Source organism: Mesoplodon bidens, assembly GCF_964165515.1.
Source record: "Mesoplodon bidens genome assembly, chromosome: 3".
In the NCBI taxonomy this organism is placed as follows: domain Eukaryota; kingdom Metazoa; phylum Chordata; class Mammalia; order Artiodactyla; family Ziphiidae; genus Mesoplodon; species Mesoplodon bidens.
This window is the reverse complement of record NC_138178.1, coordinates 167,878,759-167,899,020: the sequence shown is the minus strand read 5'-3', so window position 1 is coordinate 167,899,020 and position 20,262 is coordinate 167,878,759. Positions and strand designations below refer to the sequence as shown.

At 39.6% G+C, this 20,262-nt stretch overlaps 1 protein-coding gene across 3 annotated transcripts in view; it reads right to left on the bottom strand.

The window, feature by feature from the left end:
• The window catches only part of UNC79 (unc-79 homolog, NALCN channel complex subunit), a gene marked incomplete at its 3' end in the record, with an annotated part of 212,806 nt that overhangs the window by 92,928 nt on the left and 99,616 nt on the right, over positions 1–20,262 (bottom strand). For all 3 annotated transcript variants that reach the window (XM_081228621.1, XM_081228622.1, XM_081228623.1), the window contains exons 18-24: positions 19,657–19,798; positions 16,016–16,095; positions 15,783–15,931; positions 13,481–13,638; positions 4,341–4,522; positions 2,362–2,563; positions 1,384–1,563 (exon numbers count right to left, since the gene is read on the bottom strand). In XM_081228621.1, coding sequence (XP_081084747.1) covers positions 1,384–1,563; positions 2,362–2,563; positions 4,341–4,522; positions 13,481–13,638; positions 15,783–15,931; positions 16,016–16,095; positions 19,657–19,798 — 1,093 coding nt within the window. The remainder of the gene's footprint in view (positions 1–1,383; positions 1,564–2,361; positions 2,564–4,340; positions 4,523–13,480; positions 13,639–15,782; positions 15,932–16,015; positions 16,096–19,656; positions 19,799–20,262) is intronic.

Below are 20,262 nucleotides of genomic sequence, written 5' to 3'. Positions count from 1 at the left end.
TGCACTGGATAGCAGGAGCACGTTTAGTTTTCGTATTTGTACTTAACATCACATACAAGATGTTTATGTCACAGAAGTTCTGTGGCTTTCTTTGAATCTAAAGATCATCCTTCAATGTTACTTCGATTCTTATTCTTCAAAATTGTCATGTGAATCAATGAACAAGAAATAACAATAAATAAACTTTATATCCCAAACTGATTAGTTAGGTTATAAAAGAGCTGGGAAATTCATACAGAAATTGTAATTTATTGAATCTAGGTGCTGGTTTCTAGAATCTGAGGCAGTTTCACTGGGCCTAGCAATGCTAAAGGTTATTCTTAAATGGCCATCTGTTATTATCTTTGCTCCCTGGAAAGCTGGGTCATTGATTGCTTAAAGGGCTTTCACTGACTCTTCCAAAGTTCAAAATACCACATTTCCGTAGCTTGTCATAATATAGAGAGAAACGCAATAAACAAAATAAAATCATATTTATGATTAAAAATGGTTATGTTACATAAAGCTGACTTCTAAGAAATGTCAGTGAAAAAGCAAACATTTCAGCTTCTGACAGGACAAAAAAATATGTTTTATGGTGTTATTTTATTAACTTCATGACATTATTTAAAAATTAAATCACTTAATAAATGTTACAGGTTAGTATTATATTTAGTGTACTCATTCGCTAATATGATGATTTAGTTATGAATTTTTAATTATTTGTCATTCATGAGCCATTGCTAATCATTACAGTTCATCTAGTCATTTGGTAATTTTTTGTTTTCTTTAAAAGTGCAATATAAAAAAAGACCTTTAGAAAACAAGTATATATGGTCTTTTTTTAGTTGGCAATGATGTTTGTTTTTATTTATAAATTATCTGGTGAAGTTGGGCAGAAATTCAACTTCTTATCAGCCTGATTTTTCTTTTCTGAAAACACCATTATTATTGGTTTTCTAGGAGCTTGTTGGCTGGCTTTGTCATGCATGAAAAGAAAATGCATTCCAAAGTTCTACTCTACCCTCTTAGTTGCCATGGGTCTTGACAAAGTCTCATCCAGGAAGCTCTTAGGTTATAATGGTGGTGGTGGAAACTTTCATATTCTAGGACCTAGGGGCAAACGCTTCTCCTGAGTCTCATGCCATGCATCAATGGATTTACTGCCTTCTACATTTCAAAACAATCTACTGCTGGATCAGGGATTTGTTTCACCAGCAACTGGGAAAAGCCACCCAGGGCACTGACACACCTGAGGGGACCCTCTAGGGAATGTGAAGGCCAATGCAGCTGAAGGAGCTCAGTTTGCTAAATACACTACTCTCTGTGAACATTCAACAAGACATGTCAGCCTCAGAAAGACATCAAACAGATTTAAGGGAAGGATGGAAGAAGATACTCAACGGATTTTGGAGGTTAGGGTCTCAGGGAGGGAGAGCGCCCTCTTGGACTCCACGGGCCCTTTCACGCTGTCTCTGAGGGAACGCACACTCTTCTGGCGGTTCCTTGCAAACCGAGCCCTCTTGATCTTCCACAATGCTGCATCACTGAGATTAGCGACATTGGTCCTCACAGCAGTGATAGCTTTGCAAAAGGAATTAGAGGTGATCATTTTCCTTAACTCGTTATGTTGTACAAGTAGTTTGAAACAATCCATCTGTGTATATTTTCAATATTAAAAGTCATCTTCCATGGATACATTTCTCATTCATCTATCTCCCTCTATGATAAGCCTTATATTAAAAAATCATGGCTATTACCTATTTTGACTATCGTTTATCATTTTTCTGTTTAGACCATAAGATTAAAGTAGCTAATTTTGTTATCACTGGATAAATAGTTGAGTGACCAAAGTCTTTCCTCCATCTATTTAGAGCTCCAGGTAACTGATTACTAAGCATGGAAGAGTAAATTTACAAAGTGCAAATATATCTCACAAAATTGCTCACGGACATCACAAACATGATGGTTGAATAATATTTAAGGAACATAGAGTCACAAATGGTTCTCATCGGTCCTCGAATAAATGAGATTTTTTTTTTCTTTTTTTTTTTTTTGGCCGCACGACGTGGCATGTGGGATCTTAGTTCCCCGACCGGGGATTGAACCCATGCCCCCTGCATTGGAAGCGTGGAGTCTTAACCACTGGACCGCCAGGGAAGTCCCTAAATGAGAAAAATTTTGATGTTGGAATGCCAGAAAATAGTTAACCTGCAGATTACCACAGTAGATATTCAATAAACATTTGATGAACTGAGTACATGAAGTCAAGGTATCCTCCATAATGGGAAATTAAACTACATGCGGAGTATCTTCTGTTTATCCAGCAAGCACCAGAATAGGACCTGTGACTGTTTAAAGCAAGTTCTTTGTTTTGCTTACTTGTAGGAAAAGGAAATTCTTTGTTACAATCCAAATGTAGCTGAGCTTCCAAAGAAAGCGTTTCAAATCTGTTGACAAAGAACTCCCAACTCAAAGCAGGAATATCTTGCTTAAGAAAATGCAAGAGTAAAAGCTTGCTCAATATTGTGGGTCGATCTTTAACCACAGTATCAAACTGGAAGTCAAGACAAAGACACAGACCCTGGGGAAAAGGTAAAAAAAAAAAAAAAAGGAAAGTCAGATGTAAATACACCAAGCAAAGTCAGTGAAACAAGGCAGCCTCCTCAATCCATGCTTAACAATGAAGAATGATTCAACTGAAATCTTCTTTGATTGCATTTTTAGTAGGGAAAAAAAAACGCAGAAGAGGAGCTTCTCCTAATTGTTGAATATCTTTGAATTTTGACTCAGAAATCTGAGCTAAATGTATGTTATTGATTTTTCTGATGCATCAAATAATAACCACTTAATCCAAATACCCTCAGACCAGTGTTTCTTTCTTTAATGCCTGTAGTTTCTATTAAGAGAAGCGTACTTCCAAAACTACATTTTCGAATACACAAGAATATGGTCTTTAAATTCCCTTTCAATGTTAAATTCCATGATTCTAAAAGAAAGGAAAGTCATCTTGTCTTCTTGGAATGTGAGTGGAACATAGAATCTTAAGAAATCAAAGTTGGAATGGACTGAGCATCTATTTCTCTAGTATGTGAGTCTACCATTTCCCTTTTTTTAACTGAATGAAATTTTAAAACTAATTCATCCAATTATGCTATTAATTCATTCAACTCTCATCAAATGAGTGCCTCCTATGTTCCAAGCCCTGAGCGGGGGTTAGACATACAACTACCTTGTCTTATTAAGACCAACAGAGAAGGACTATCCAGAAGACAACTGGGAATTTTTACATGGGGAGGTATGGGTCCACAAGCAGCATAGCTCTATAATTTTTCAGATTCTGCATAGTTTGCCCTTTCTTCTTAATCTTTTTTACAAGAGAAGCTCTTACACTGGTTTGGGAGACCTTGTGTACACATACACATACACATACACACACACACACAATTAAGATCATGGACATTATTATGAGTCAGACCTGAGTTTGTGCTGCCACTTACTAGCCGTGTGACTCTGAAAAAGTTACTTAAACTTTCTAACCCTCAACTTCTCTATCTGTAAAATGGGCACACACACAATATTATTGTGAGGATTAAATGAAGTAATGCATGATGGGACACTTCTAATACACTGCCCCAGAAACACAATACCCCTGGAAACACAATACCTGTTTGACAAATGTTAGTTCTTGCCATTATTATTACTTTTAATAATAACAATATAATAATAAATCAGGTGCCAATGTGGAAAAACAGTAGATCAGGACTTTAGAGGTTCTAGTCTTGGTTCTCCCATGAATTCACTGTGTGTTCTTTGAAAAGTCACAATATCTCTCTGAGACTTGGTTTCTTCAAGTATAAAATAAAGGTGCCAAATAAGATAAATAAACAACTCTCTCCAGGTCTCATATTTCATGTCTCTTTGATTTTACTTTGTGGTATTTCATTTCAGTAGTATATTTACCATCTCTTGTTTTGCTTTGGTTTATATTATAATTCATCTGATTTCTCTTTGCATCTAGACTCAGTGACAAGGGCTTCTGGCCCAGGAGCCAGCTGAACGGTATAAAATAACCAACCTAGTTTAAAAATCTGCCACACACACAAAATTATACAATAACTACATCTGTCAGAAGTGATGGCAGCAAAGGGACAAAGATTGGAAAGAAAGAATCAACAAATAAAAACAAGAAATCTGTTAATACAGTGTGGTTCTGGGATGCTTTTCTCAATTAAAAGATTTCCACTGTTACCGTCATCAGCAGTATTATGTGTGTTTATGTAACAAATAACTCAATGAATTAGTAAAGTAGAGCAGAGAACCATCCGCAGAGCAGATAACGCACATCTGAGGGACATCACCTGCAAGGCTGGCCTCTTTATGGTGTCAAGCAGGAGACCAGCCCTCGTAGCCACAGCTGGGTTGACGTCCTCCACAGCCGTCAGAAAGCAGCAGAAGGCGTGTGCCAGGGAGTACTTCAGCAGGTGGTTTTTGGTCACTGAATGAATATCCAGAAATCTACAAATTACAGCCACTTTTTCCACTGCAGTGTCAAAGGCAGAGAACAAAAAAAATTGACATTTATTTAGACGGTCTGAGAAATGAGCCCACAGAGAAAAAGCTAACTCTGGACCTCCCTACACTGATGTTAAATACCAAAAGGAAATTCTAATGTCACCTTTTTTTTTAAAATTTTACTTATTTACTTATTTTTATTTATGGCTGTGTTGGGTCTTCATTTCTGTGCGAGGGCTTTCTCTAGTTGCGGCAAGCGGGGGCCACTCTTCATCATGGTGCACGGGCCTCTCACTATCGCGGCCTCTCTTGTTGCTGAGCACAGGCTCCAGACGCGCAGGCTCAGTAGTTGTGGCTCACGGGCCTAGTTGCTCCGCGGCATGTGGGATCTTCCCAGACCAGGGCTCGAACCCGTGTCCCCTGCATTGGCAGGCAGATTCTCAACCACTGTGCCACCAGAGAAGCCCTAATGCCACCTTCTTGAGTGTTCCATTTTATCTGAGCAGCAGAGACCATTTCTACACAGTGTAGTATTTTTCTGCCAGGCAGCCTTGATTTAGTTCTGGGTTTTCTTTTCTTTTCTTTTTTTTTTTAATGGTCTTTAGCTTTGTTTAACTTTCAGCCACATTTCAAACTTTTCAAAATGCCTCCATGCTCATATCTTTGTCCATTCTATAGAGGTTCTGCAGACCACACAGGGATGTGGGACGTGCCCACCAGGGCTGGCTCTAAGTCCTTAATATGTCATGAAGTGATATGACAACCAGTCTTCCTGGGGCTATAGAAGCCACATATTTCTTCCATGAAACAGATACACCATTATTCTGCACATCTATATTAAATTATTCCAGCCACTCTTTAAACATAGCTTTATAAAAAGTTATAATAAATAGTGAAGCAATATAGTTCCATGCAAAGACATTTCAGGACTTTACTTAAGCTGTTCCAGCAGCCTAGATAGAATATTCTTTCTATTATTTTCTGCTTATTGACACTCTACCATCCGTAAAGAGTCTGCTGCTGAAATTCTACTATTCTGTAAAGTCACTCTGACTTCCTAGAGTGGCCTTTCCATCCCATGAACTCCTGCAAAAATACAATTCATTTACTATGGCATTTGTGTGTTCATATATAGCTATATGACACATCTTCTGTTGTCTGAATTATATTTATACCGTTATCTTCTGTTGTCTTGAATTATATTTATACTGTTACAGTTTCTTAACCTCTTATATGTTTATATTTGATCTCATCAATTAAATCAGGAGCTTCTTGGGGCTTCCCTGGTGGCTTGAGAGTCCACCTGCCGATGCAGGGGACACGGGTTCGTGCCCCGGTCTGGGAAGATCCCACATGCCGTGGAGCGGCTGGGCCCGTGAGCCATGGCCGCTGAGCCTGCGTGTCCGGAGCCTGTGCTCCGCAACAGGAGAGGCCACAGCAGTGAGAAGACCGCGTACCGCAAAAAAAAAAAAAAAAAAAAAAAAAAAATTAGGAGCTTCCTGAGGGCAACAATCTGCTCTTATACTCTTTGTATTGCTCCCATGATAACTAGTATATACAGTATTTAGTCAATAAATTCACTGATTCACTTATTTTTAAAATATATATTAAGCACGTTATATATACATAAGAGATCATTCTAGGTACTTGGGGAAGGTGGGAGTAAATGCAAAAATGAATTGCTATGGACTGAACGTTTGTGTCCCCTCCCTAAATTGATATGTTGGAGCCTTAATTCCCAAAGTGATGGCATTCGGAGGTGGGACCTTGGGAGGTAATTAGGTTTCGATGAGGTCATGAGGGTGGGCTCCCATTATGGGATTCATATCCTTATAATAAGAGGAAGGGAGACAAGTGTTCTCTCTCTCTCTCTACCGTGTAAGAATAGAGAGAGAAGAGAAGCCAGGAAGAGAGCCCTCACCGAGGAACCAAATAGGCTGGAGCCTTGATCTTGGACTTCCCAGCCCTTAAAACGGTAAGAAATAAATTTCTGTTGTTTAAGCTATCCAGTCTATGTTATTCTGTTATGGCAGCCCAAGCAGACTAATATGTGAATCATTCACAGGTCTTGACTTCAAAGGCAAGTCAACTAAAAGAGATAAGACAGGTACAACTGTAACAGAAATGTAATACAAAAGGCTGTAACTGCCACTAATGAGGTAGAAATAAAATGCTACGAGAGATCAAAGGATAAAGAAATGACTTTCCACCAATGGAACGGAGAAAGTGGAACTCAGTGGGGGCATTTGAAGGTTCATGAAATGAGGTGGCATTTATCTTATTTTATTTTTTTAAACATCTTTATTGGAGTATAATTGCTTTACAGTGGTGTGTTAGTTTCTGCTTTATAACAAAGTGAATCAGCTATACATATACATATATCCCCATATCTCCTCCCTCTTGCGTCTCCCTCCCACCCTCCCTATTCCACCCCTCTACATGGTCACAAAGCACCGAGCTGATCTCCCTGTGCTATGCAGCTGCTTCCCACTAGCAATCTATTTTACGTTTGGTAGTGTATATATGTCCATGTCACTCTCTCACTTCATCCCAGCTTACCCTTCCCACTCCCTGTGTCCTCAAGTCAATTCTCTACATCTGTGCCTTTATTCCTGTCCTGTCCCTGGGTTCTTCAGAACCATTTTTCTTTTTTAGATTCCATATATATGTGTTAACATACAGTATTTGTTTTTCTCTTTCTGACCTACTTCACTCTGTATGACAGACTCTTGGTCCATCCACCTCACTGCAAATAACTCAATTTCATTTCTTTTTATGGCTGAGTAATATTCCATTGTATATATGTGCCACATCTTCTTTATCCATTCATCTGTCGATGGACACTTAGGTTGCTTCCATGTCCTGGATACTGTAAATAGAGCTGCAATGAACATTGTGGTACATGACTCTTTTTGAATCATGGTTTTCTCAGAGTATATGCCCAGTAGTGGGATTGCTGGGTAATATGGTAGTTTTATTTTTAGTTTCTTAAGGAACCTCCATACTGTTCTCCATAGTGGCTGTATCAATTTACATTCCCACCAATAGTGCAAGAGGGTTCCTTTTTCTCCACACTCTCTCCAGCATTTACTGTTTGTAGATTTTTTGATGATGGCCATTCTGATGGGTGTGAGGTGATACCTCATTGTAGTTTTGATTTGCATTTCTCTAATGATTAGTGATGTTGAGCAGTCTTTCATGTGTTTGTTGGTAATCTGTATATCTTCTTTGGAGAAATGTCTATTTAAGTCTTCTGCCCTTTTTTGGTTTGGGTTGTTTGTTTTTTTGACATTGAGCTGCATGAGCTGCTTGTGAATTCTGGAGATTAATCCTTTGTCAGCTGCTTCATTTGAAAACATTTTCTCCCATTCTGAGGGTTGCCTTTTCATCTTGTTTATGGTTTCCTTTGCTGTGCAAAAGCTTTTAAGTTTCATTAGGTCCCATTTGTTTATTTTTGTGTTCATTTCCATATCTCTAGGAGGTGGGTCAAAAAGGATCTTGCTGTGATTTATGTCATAGAGTGTTCTGCCTATGTTTTTGTTTTTGGGGTTTTTTTTGCGGTACGCGGGCCTCTCACTGTTGTGGCCTCTCCCGTTGCGGTGCACAGGCTCTGGATGCACAGGCTCAGCGGCCATGGCTCACAGGACCAGCCGCTCCGCGGCATGTGGGATCCTCCCGGACCGGGGCACGAACCCGTGTCCCCTGCATCGGCAGGCGGACTCTCAACCACTGCGCCACCAGGGAAGCCCCTGCCTATGTTTTTCTCTAACAGTTTTATAGTGTCTGGCCTTACATTTAGGTCTTTAATCCATTTTGAGCTTATTTTTGTGTATGGTGTTAGGGAGTGTTCTAATTTCATTCTTTTACATGTAGCTGTCCAGTTTTCCCAGCACCACTTATTGAAGAGGCTGTCTTTTCTCCATTGTATATTCTTGCCTCCTTTAAAAAAAAAATAAGTTGACCATATGTGTGTGGGTTTTTCTCTGGGCTTTCTATCCTGTTCCATTGATTTATATTTCTGTTTTTGTGCCAGTACCATACTGTCTTGATTATTGTAGCTTTGTAGTATAGTCTGAAGGCAGAGAGCCTGATTCCTCCAGCTCCATTTTTCTTTCTCAGGATTGCTCTGGCTGTTTGGGGTCTTTTGTGTTTCCATACAAATTGTGAAATTTTTTGTTCTACTTCTGTGAAAAATGCCATTGGTAGTTTGATAGGGATTGCATTGAATCTGTAGATTGCTTTGGGTAGTATAGTCATTTTCACAATGTTGTTTCTTCCAATCCAAGACATGGCCTATCTCTCCATCTGTTTGTATCATCTTTAATTTCTTTCATCTTTCTTATAGTTTTCTGCATACCGGTCTTTTTATCTCCCTAGGTAGGCTTATTCCTAGGTATTTTATTCTTTTTGTTGCAGTGGTAAATGGGAGTGTTTCCCTAATTTGTCTTTCAGATTTTTCATCATTAGTGTATAGGAATGCAAGAGATTTCTGTGCATTAATTTTGTGTCCTGCAACTTTATGAAATTCATTCATTAGCTGTAGTAGTTTTCTGGTAGCATCTTTAGGATTCTCTATGTATAGTATCATGTCACCTGCAAACAGTGACAGCTTTACTTCTTCTTTTCCGAGTTGGATTCCTTTTATTTCTTTTTTCTTCTCTCATTGCTGTGGCTAATACCTCCAAAACTATGTTTAATAATAGCAGTCAGAGTGGACAACCTTGTCTTGTTCCTGATCTTAGTGGAAATGGTTTCAGTTTTTCACCATGAAGAATGATGTTGGCTGTGGGTTTGTCATATATGGCCTTTATTATGTTGAGGTAAGTTCCCTCTATGCCTACTTTCTGGAGGGTTTTTATCATAAATGAGTGTTGAATTTTGTCAAAAGCTTTTTCTGCATCTATTAAGATGATCATATGGTTTTTCTCCTTCAATTTTTTAATGTGGTGTATCACATTGATTGATTTGCATATATTGAAGAATCCTTGCACTCCTGGGATAAACCCCACTTGATCATGGTGTAGGATCCTTTTAATATGTTGTTGGATTATGTTTACTAGTATTTTGTTGAGGATTTTTGCACCTATGTTCATCGGTGATATTGGCCTGTAGTTTTCTTTCTTTGTGACATCTTTGTCTGGTTTTGGCATCAGGGTGATGGTGGCCTCATGGAATGAGTTTGGGTGTGTTCCTCCCTCTGCTATATTTTGGAAGAGTTTGAGAAGGATAGGTGTTAGTTCTTTTCTAAATGTTTGATAGAATTCGTCTGTGAAGCCATCTGGTCCTGGGCTTTTGTTTGTTGGAAGATTTTTAATCACAGTCTCAATTTCAGTGCTTGTCATTGGTCTGTTTATATTTTCTATTTCTTCCTGGTTCAGTCTCAGAAAGCGGTGTTTTTCTAAGAATATGTCTGTCCATTTCTTCCAGGTTGTCCATTTTATTGGCATATAGTTGCTTGTAGTAATCTCTCATGATCCTTTGTATTTCTGCAGTGTCAGTTGTTACTTCTCCTTTTTCATTTTTAATTCTATTGATTTGAGTCATCTCTCTTTTTTTCTTGATGAGTCTGGCTAATGGTTTATCACTTTTGTTTATCTTCTCAAAGAACAAGCTTTACTTTTATTGCTCTTTGCTATCGTTTCTGTCATTTCTTTTTCATTTATTTCTGATCTGATCTTCATGATTTCTTTCCTTCTGCTAACTTTGGGCTTTTTTTGTTCTTCTTTCTCTAATTGCTTTAGGTGTAAGATTAGGTTGTCTATTTGAGATGTTTCTTATTTCTTGAGGTAGGATTATATTGCCATAAACTTCCCTCTTAGGGATTCCCTGGTGGCGCAGTGGTTGAGAGTCTGCCTGCCAATGCAGGGGACATGGGTTCGTGTCCCGGTCTGGGAAGATCCCACGTGCTGTGGAGCAGCTGGGCCTGTGAGCCGTGGCCACAGAGCCTGCGTGTCCGGAGCCTGTGCTCTGCAATGGGAGAGGCCACAACAGTGAGAGGCCCGCGTACTGCAAAAAAAAAACAAAAAAAAGCCTTCCCTCTTAGAACTGCTTTTGCTGCATCCCATAGATTTTGGGTCATCATGTTTTCATTGTCATTTGTTTCTAGGTATTTTTTGATTTCCTCTTTGATTTCTTCAGTGATCTCTTGGTTATTAAGTAGTGTATTGTTTAGCCTCCATGTGTTTGTATTTTTTACAGATTTTTTCCTGTAATTGATATCTAGTCTCATAGCACTGTGGTCAGAAAGGATACTTGATATGATTTCAATTTTCTTAAATTCACCAAGGCTTGATTTGTGACCCAAGGTATGATCTATCCTGGAGAATGTTCCATGAGTACTTGAGAAGAAAGTGTATTCTGCTGTTTTTGGATGGAATGTCCTATAAATATCAATTAAGTCCATCTTGTTTAATGTATCATTTAAAGCTTGTGTTTCCTTACTTAGTTTCATTTTGGATGATCTGTCCATTGGTGAAAATGGGGTGTTAAAGTCCCCTACTATGATTGTGTTACTGTCGATTTCCCCTTTTATGGCTGTTAGCATTTGCCTTATGTATTGAGGTGCTCCTATGTTGGGTGCATAAATATTTACAATCGTTATATCTTTTTCTTGGATTGATCCCTTCGTCATTATGTAGTGTCCTTCTTTGTCTCTTGTAATAGTCTTTATTTTAAAGTCTATTTTGTCTGATATGAGAATTGCTACTCCAGCTTTCTTTTGATTTCCATTTGCATGGAATATCTTTTTCCATCCCCTCACTTTCAGTCTGTATGTGTCCCTAGGTCTGAAGTGGGTCTCTTGTAGACAGCATATATATGGCTCTTGTTTTTGTATCCATTCAGCCAGTCTATGGCTTTGGTTGGAGCATTTAATCCATTTACATTTAAGGTAATTATCAGTATGTATGTTCCTATTACCATTTTCTTAATTGTTTTGGGTTTGTTATTGTAGGTCTTTTCCTTCTTTTGTGTTTCCTGCCTAGAGAAGTTCCTTTAGCATTTGTTGTAAAGCTGGTTTGGTGGTGGTGAATTCTCTTAGCTTTTGCTTGTCTGTAAAGCTTTTAATTTCTCTGTCGAATCTGAATAAGATCCTTGCTGGGTAGAGTAATCTTGGTTGTAGGTTTTTCCCTTTCATCACTTTAAATATGTCCTGCCACTCTCTTCTGGCTTGCAGAGTTTCTGCTAAAAGATCAGCTGTTAACCTTATGGGGATTCCCTTGTATGTTATTTGTTGCTTTTCCCTTGCTGATTTTAATATTTTTTCTTTGCATTTAATTTTTGATAGTTTGATTAATATGTGTCTTGGCGTGTTTCTCCTTGGATTTATCCTGTATGGGACTCTCTGCGCTTCCTGGACTTGATTAACTATTCCTTTCCCATATTAGGGAAGTTTTCAACTATCTCTTCAAATATTTTCTCCGTGCATTTCTTTTTCTCTTCTTCTTCTGGGACCCCTATATAATTTGAATGTTGGTGCATTTAATGTTGTCCCAGAGGTCTCTAAGACTGTCCTCAATTCTTCTCATTCTTTTTTCTTTATTCTGCTCTGCAGTAGCTATTTCCACTATTTTATCTTCCAGGTCACTTATCCGTTCTTCTGCCTCAGTTATTCTGCAATTGATTCCTTCTAGAGAGTTTTTAATGTCATTTACTGTGTTGTTCATCATCGTTTGGGAGGTGGCATTTAAATGGAAACTTGAATAGAAGAGGATTTCAGATGGAGAGCACAGAATGGCCAACACATGGATGAAGGGAAACAGAAAGCAATGGAGAAATAGCAATGGTATATGTAGAAAGAAGAGTGGGAAATGAGGCTGCAAACACTTGCAGTTAGATCATGGAAAACTCTGAATGCCAGTTTAAGGAGTCTGAACTTTATTCTCTGGGCACCAAAAACCCATTAAAATTTTTTGAGTAGAAAAGCAACATAATCGGAGCCGTGGTTCAGAAGATTAATTTGGCAATAATCTAATCCTTAAATTATAATGAAAGAGCATAGTTAAATATTTACCTGCCTTATTTGTATTCAAATGCCTATAAAATGTGGCCAATACCATGTAGACTTTTGCTAGAAAGTTTTACTCTAATTTCATACCACATCATGTGCTACCACATAAATAAACCAGCCCCTGGGATTCAAGGGGCATTAAAAGCAAGAACTCTTTGAGGTGGTCAGATATTAGGGAACTGAACTCAAAGTATAGTAGTTAACTCACCTGATGGAACTTCCATTTCTCTGCTAAACTTTTGAGACACTAAAATATATGAAACCATTCTGATAAGGCACAGGTTGGTATGCCAACCCTGCTTGCTGTCCCCTGAGACTGGGAGTACCAGCAGATTAGGGTGACAGTGAGACCAGCAGATGTAAGACTAAGAAAACACATCCCAATTCCTTCCTTACCATGTTCCTCTGGGAACTTGCCATTCTAAGCACTAGGAATTATACCCATCACTGCACCAGATCTGGTCACTGATGCTCCAATGGCAAGAGTACAACAGCAGAGCTTCTCACATTTCACTGAATTACCTGGAGAACTTGTTAGAAAATATAGATTTCTGGCCTCACCTCCTGAGATTCTGATTCAGTAGGTCTAGGATGAGGCCCCAAAATCTGCATTTTTAACAAACATTCACAGGTACTCAAATGCAAGTAACCTATTAGGTGACTACATAATTTATTATTCAAGCCAGGACCCATTTGAGAGTAAACAAGGGTGCAATTAATAAATACACCTGGACAACAGGCATAAACTAGGACTATCCCAGACAAAAGCTAGACATGGTCAACCTACCTAAGGACCACTCTGACAAATTCTATTATCAAGGGAGCTCAACTAAGTAGAGCTATCAAAGAACACTAGCAAGCAGGACAATGCCTTCTAAAAAGAAAGGAGGGAAAGGGAGGGCCAAAAAGAGATGTCATGACTGGACATCTGGTTTACCTTGTGACCCAGAGAGAATTTTTAAGCTAATACAGAGGTACCTGCTTCAAACCTCATCTTCCAGTCTTTGCTGTTGAAATTGCCATTTATGATTGTCCAAAAGATGTCAGCACCATGAGGAAGTGACAAAGCGTGAAGAAGGAGAGGAACTGCCAATGAAGATAGCTGGGAGAATTCAGATTTGACGACTCTCCACAGGCTGGGGAATCAAGAAGAAGCAAAGTGGTTACAGTTATGATAATCTTCCTAGGAAAAGAATCTTATTATATTAGTTTGTGGGAAGTATAGTTAACAGAGGGCTGGTAGGGATGCTTTTAGTGAAATTCCATTCATTCACAAGAGTATAACCCTTGGAAAACCGTTCCTATGCTCTTTTCCTATGTTAATTTTTTTAAAGACATTACTTTTATGTAATAACATAGGAGAACCCTACCAGTTAATAGTGCATATTTAACATAAAAATTAAAAACTGTATATTATAAATGCAGGTACATAAATGAACAATGACTGTTAAATAATAACTAATATCAGTTACGTTAAGATGATGGGGTGATAAGTGATTTTTTAAATTTTTCTTATAGTGAACGTCTGGAGAATTGTGTTGGTTTTGTCTGCCCAGCAGCCTTTTCCTCTTATTCTAGCAAAGAACAACTCTTTTTCTATTAAGAACAGCCTCTCCACCAACTGGCAGGGCTGTCAATCAAGTTCCCCCACCTTCTCTATCCTAATAATGAACACAAAACCCAGGGTGATCAAAATACTTCAATGTCATGCAGAGTGATTAGTCCAGGGGTGGGCATGTGACCCAAGCATGAGAGTGCTAGCATCCTTTTTCCAGGTTTTGATATGTACTCTGAAATCTCAAGAATGAAGTGTAATGTCGATCTAGGGCTGCTAGCAACCCTCCCTCTTTCCCACCTCACAGGAACAGCCTAAGGAGAAGAAGCCAACACAGAGAGAACTAGGCTAAGTGATGGGGATGGAGAAAGGGGCAGGGAAAGAGAGAGAGAAAAAAACAGAAAGAGAGAGGGGTATCCCTGGTAACATCTTATGAGTACTTGCCATTCTTAAAACCAGACTACTAGTGGTCAAAAACATACCTTAGCAAGTTGAAGCTAAGTCCCTATCATTGTATGCCAGAATAGTGCTGAATATATATTTCTAGTAATAATGTTTTCAAAATTTTTTTTCAATTATTTAAAGTATGCCTTTTATTTCTTTTTGTTTTGTTTTATTTTGTTTTGTTTTCTGTTTGGCTCCAGAATTAATATCAGAATTGAAACTATGTTCGACTTTAAAAACTTATAATGCAGCACTAAGAGAAAGGAGAAGTGACACATTATCTCCATTCTACAGAGAACATATTGAGGTACATGTCACTAGAGAGCCTTGTTTTTGAGAAAACGTACCAAAGCTGTGGAATGAAAAGCAGTAACTTTCAAACACTGTGTGCTTCATCTTAATAGTAGAAATCAGACAAATATAGATCTACTCCCAATCCTGCCATTAATTAGCTGTGTAACTAAGTGTAAATTTCTTAACTTCTCTGAACTTTTGTTTCCCCCCAATGCTGGTTGTATTAAATGAAATGATATATAGTACTTAACACATAGTAGGTACTCAAAAAGCTTGAGCTACTGTTATCACTGTATGATGAAGGATGATGATGCTTCCAGAGCACAACAGTAGGTCTTATATAAGAAGAATGTCCAAAAAATTGCCCTCATGGAGCTTGCAATTTAGTTGAAGGAGGCAAAGCATATATATATGTACAGCACTAGTAGAAAACCGTCTCAGTGACAAAAAATTCTGGATTTGGCCAGTAACATATAGCTCTCCCAGTTCTCTAAGGCAGTCTTGTTTGAAAAATGGAAGAGCGTCCCCTCCCCAAATCCCTACATTGTCCACCATGGCTTTTGTGTCAGGGTGGTACTTTGGGGGAAAAACCTGGGCTACAAAGCCCAAAGGCTGAGGCAGAGATCCCATGGCATCAGCAATCCAAATGGCCTGGGTACATATTTGGTAGAGATCGCTTTAACAACAAAAGTCAGCCCACCTAGAGTACACAATATTCTTAAGCCATCTAACAACTGAAAGGCATAAAATAATCCTTATTTTGCCTTTTCTACTTCCAAAGTACCTAGCAAAGACAATTACTATTCTTCATATTGACATACTCAAAAATTAGACTACATAAAAGGAATAAAAGTAGTTCCCATAGGTAATTAGCCTGTGCTGGCTAAGAGAAATAACCCAATGAGTTGGTAAGTCTTATTCTAAAATTGATTTTCACAGATAAAAGCCTAAAATATGAACAAACAAAAAACTACTAGAAAGACATACCTTGCAATCAACATATGATCCTGAATATAGGCTAAAAATTGAGGATGATCTTTTCTAGCACTGTATAAACACTCTCCATGTAGACAGAGGATCTTCAGGCAATTGAGCATATTAAAAAGAATGTCTGGCTCTTCAAACTTGGCCATTTCCTATGCAAAGAACCACGAGTTTACTGAGTTATCTAAAATGGCAATGCTACTAAATATAATATTCAAATATTTCAAAAAACATACCTGGAAAATGGTGTATATTAGTCTCAGAGTTACTGGAAGCTGTTGGTAGCAAAACTTTCTTTCAGTATCATTCTTTATTGCTGGGAAGAAATAATTACACAAAGGTTAGCATAACTCCTTACCCCCACCGTTCATGAATTGATCAAGACTGTAAAACAAAGAGGAGTAAAAATAAAAATAGAATATATTAAAAAGTGTTCATGTAATGTGTTTATTTGTCCTCCAAGGTAGCATATATCCTTTCCATGATGCAAGTGCAGGAAACCTTCTAGATTTAGGATCCTCAGCTTCCACCTTCCACTGTGTATTCAGATGTCTTTGATTCCCTGAAGCAACCCCAGCCCAGCCCTATGCTCCTGTGGGCAACTATTTCTGCTGATACCTGGAAGGGGCTTAGAGCCTGCCGAGGTTTGCCTTCCTAACTGAAAGGGAGATAAGCGGGTATTAAAGAGAGATATGCAACTTATATTAGCACCTAAGGAGGGATTTACGCCAGGACTCAAGTGTACAATATTCACACATGCACAGGACTCCCATGTGCAAAAAGGGAGCCTTTTAAAGAAGTTGAGCATATTCAAATCAGAACTACTCATGGTTTTATCTTCTTGTGAGGAGCTCTAAAAAGACCTTTGGGGACTTCCCTGGTGGCGCAGTGGTTAAGAATCCGCCTGCCGATGCAGGGGACACGGGTTTGATCCCTGGACCGGGAAGATCTCACATGCGGCAGAGCAGCTGAGCCCGTGAGCCACCACTACTGAGCCTACGTGCCACAACTACTGAGCCCACGTGCTGCAACTACTGAAGCCCAAGCACCTAGAGCCCGTGCTCCACAACAAGAGAAGCCACCACAATGAGAAGCCCGTGCACTGCAAAGAAGAGTAGCCACCGCTCACCGCAACTAGAGAAAGCCTGTGAGCAGCAACAAAGACCCAACACAGCCAAAAATAAATAAATAAATAAATTTATTAAAAATAAGTAAGTAAATAAATAAAAAGACCTTTGCCTCTATAGTGGGTAGTGGTGGTATATTTTACACGAGGCATGCTAGAGAAAAGAATTCAAAAGTTAACCAGATACAGAAACTAATGTAAAATGTTTTCAAATCACCATTATAAGTTTTGGCAATTCTTAGGATCAGAGACAGAGAGTCAAACCCTCTTGGTGTATATACTAGTTTATTGGGGATCTTCCACTCCAATGTATTTTAAATACTTGTTATCAGCACTAAACTCTATTTTGTCTAGCATGAAAAAATTTTTTAACATTTTTAGTGGAGGACATCTCTGACTTCTATAAGGAATAGGCACCAGGCCACAAAATGCAGAAACAGGAAATATTCTAGAATAAGAGAGGGAAACCACTGAACATGTGTCAGTAGAGCACCCATCTATTCTCTGACAGAGGAGCTCAAGACCAACAGCTGAAGACCCACAAAGCAGAAGCAGGGTCAGCATGCTTAGCAGCCAGGAAGGCTGGTCTTGGAAGAAAATTCCTCTTCCCTGAGGAGACAAGTGATAACTGTGTCCTGTAAGACAGCAGAAAGTAAAAGAAGGAAAACAAACCAGAAGCTGTGACCAGAGCCTGAAGTAGTGTTTGGGGGAGATGAATAGAGCAAATGTTTAAATAAGTGGAGTTTACAACAATTAAGCAAAGGAAAGAGTAATTTATAAAAACAAATTGCTTAATTTTAACCACTGTTCAAATAAAATGTTACATATAAATTAAAATAGTAGTTAATTGATTTGTGTGCTATGTCAGGTTTAAAAATATATATTTACATCTAAAGAGTACAGGTTATTGGATCGTAAGTGAAATCGTTGCTTCCCTTAGGCATCAATGCCTGATAGAAACATGGCCCTGGGATCTAGTCTCAACCCTGCCACTAACTAGTTGTACAACATTTGGGTTTCCAATTCCCAGTCCCCCACCCCCAAATATGCCCAGAATCAGGGGTGAGCAGGTGGAACTCATTTCATTTTGTGTTTCAGCTCCTCAGATGACCCTGATGCTCTGTTACAGGTTTGAAATCATGTTAAGCATAAAGAATAAATCAGGGCTTCCCTGGTGGCGCAGTGGTTGAGAGTCCGCCTGCCGATGCAGGGGACACGGGTTCGTGCCCCGGTCCGGGAAGATCCCACATGCCGCGGAGCAGCTGGGCCTGTGAGCCATGGCCGCTGAGCCTGCGCGTCCGGAGCCTGTGCTCCACAACGGGAGAGGCCTCAACAGTGAGAGGCCCATGTACCGCAAAAAAAAAAAAAAAAAAAAGCATAAATCAGGAATGAATAACTTGTGCTATATGACCATGGGCAAGTTGCTTAACCCATCCTGGATGCACTTTCCTCATCTACAAAGTGAGAAGGCTGACCTAGATCAGCAGGTTTTAAATTCCTTGCTATGAAATCCTTTGTTGAAAGAGAATCTTACTTAGAACTCCAACATAGGAAATAGCGCAAGTCAGAACACTCTGGTTGAAGCAGGGTGGGGAGCCTGGGTCTTTATCATTTGCCCACATGTTCTCACCAATTGCCACCCCAATTAAGGAAGGTCAAAAGGAAACAACACAGAGATTTACAACTCCAAGTACACACTGAAAACCAATGAAGTAGGTTATCTCAGGTGTTCCCTCATCTAAGTTTCAATGGTTCTAAATAGTGTGAGGCAACATATACAGCCTCAACTATTTACGCAATCATGCTGAAGCAGTTAGTTTCAACCAAGCTTTTTGTACTAATGATGTAGTTACCTTGGTCTGATAAGACACCCCGTGACTTGCAACAAGCCCCACAAAACAGCCACTTAATAACGTTTGCTGTTCACTGAAGAAATGATGGAAAGCTTCCCAAACTTTGGTTCTGGGGAGTAGGCTCCCCAGGGGCCAGGTATTCTAACAATTCAGGATAGTGGAAGCAAGAAGATACAAATTCTGAGAGTGTCACAGTGCAGATCCAGAAACCAGGTTTTCTGAGGCACGTGGAGTCCCATCCTAAATTCCTGAAGCTCCTTCAGAGTTTGAGGAGCTGGAGATGATTCCAGGCCTGCCTGCCATCTTGTTGGTCCCAATTCGCCTACATAGAGCCTTTAAGCAAAGTAGAAAGAGGTCACCTCTCTTCCCAGCTCTCAGCAGAGCCAACTAGCCTTAGAGTACGACTTGTACAGCTATTCACGGTGAGCCCATCCAGGGTCACAGCCAAGCCCCTGGGGCTCAGAAGCTGCACGGGCTCAACTTTGGTCACCTCTATCCAAAAACACTGTGCTTTGGCCAAATGCCCTGAGTGGCTATCAAGAGTGTTGGGGGCCTCCACTTGGGCCCTTCAGCCTCGGTTCACAGCTACTTCTCCACAGAGAACGTGATTCACTGTATGTAGAGGTGATGCTTTCACGGACAGGGTAGGTTTTTATGGAGAGCAAGCTCCTGCTGCCAGAAATATGTCCAGTGACCTCTCTTCTATGAGAAGCACAACCTGGATCTGTTCACTTCATCATCCTGAGAGAAATGGTTCACGTGCACAAGTCCGTACTGAGGAACCCGAGTCTGAGCCTGCCCAAGCCGATGGTGATCTAAGAAATCCGGGTTCTGAGTGTTAGACCTGTGCAAACTGGGATGTGCACACCTCTCTCCCCATCAGCCAGAGTTCACCTACCAGCATGTTCCATGGGCTCGGTGCGATTGCCTGGGTTCTCCTCATGCTTAGTTGCTGGATTCTCCTCCTCCTCACCTTCCGGGCCTATAATAAACTCTGGTCTGGAAGAAAGGAGGCTATCCTCAAGGCTGTCTGTGGGCTCCTGAAACAAATATGACAAGCAGCCAGATGAGCAGCCCTTTGGGGATGTAAAGAATGGTTCCACTTAGTTCAGCAAAGATGGATGAGTGCCTGCTGTGTCCCAGGCCCTGTGCTGAGCCCCAGAGGGCAAACGCATGTGCCTCCATAGAGACTTGAGTTTATTGCCATAATGGTTAAAGGAAATTTGGATCAGCTGTTTTCTGAAATATTTTCATTCCCTTAAAATAAATATGGAAAACATCTCAAAAACATTGTTAAATCTTCCTAGGCCTGCTTTCTCATCTCTGCTGTAATCCCTGTGAGCATGTCCCACTTGCCAGGTGATTCCAATCCATGCTCATTTTGTTTAATCACAGCACTTAATTAGCAGAGAATAATAAGGGGTTCACACCAATATACTTAGATACAAATACTGGGTGCTGGGGGAAGTCAAATTTTTAGGAGCAAGAAATTTCTATAATATGT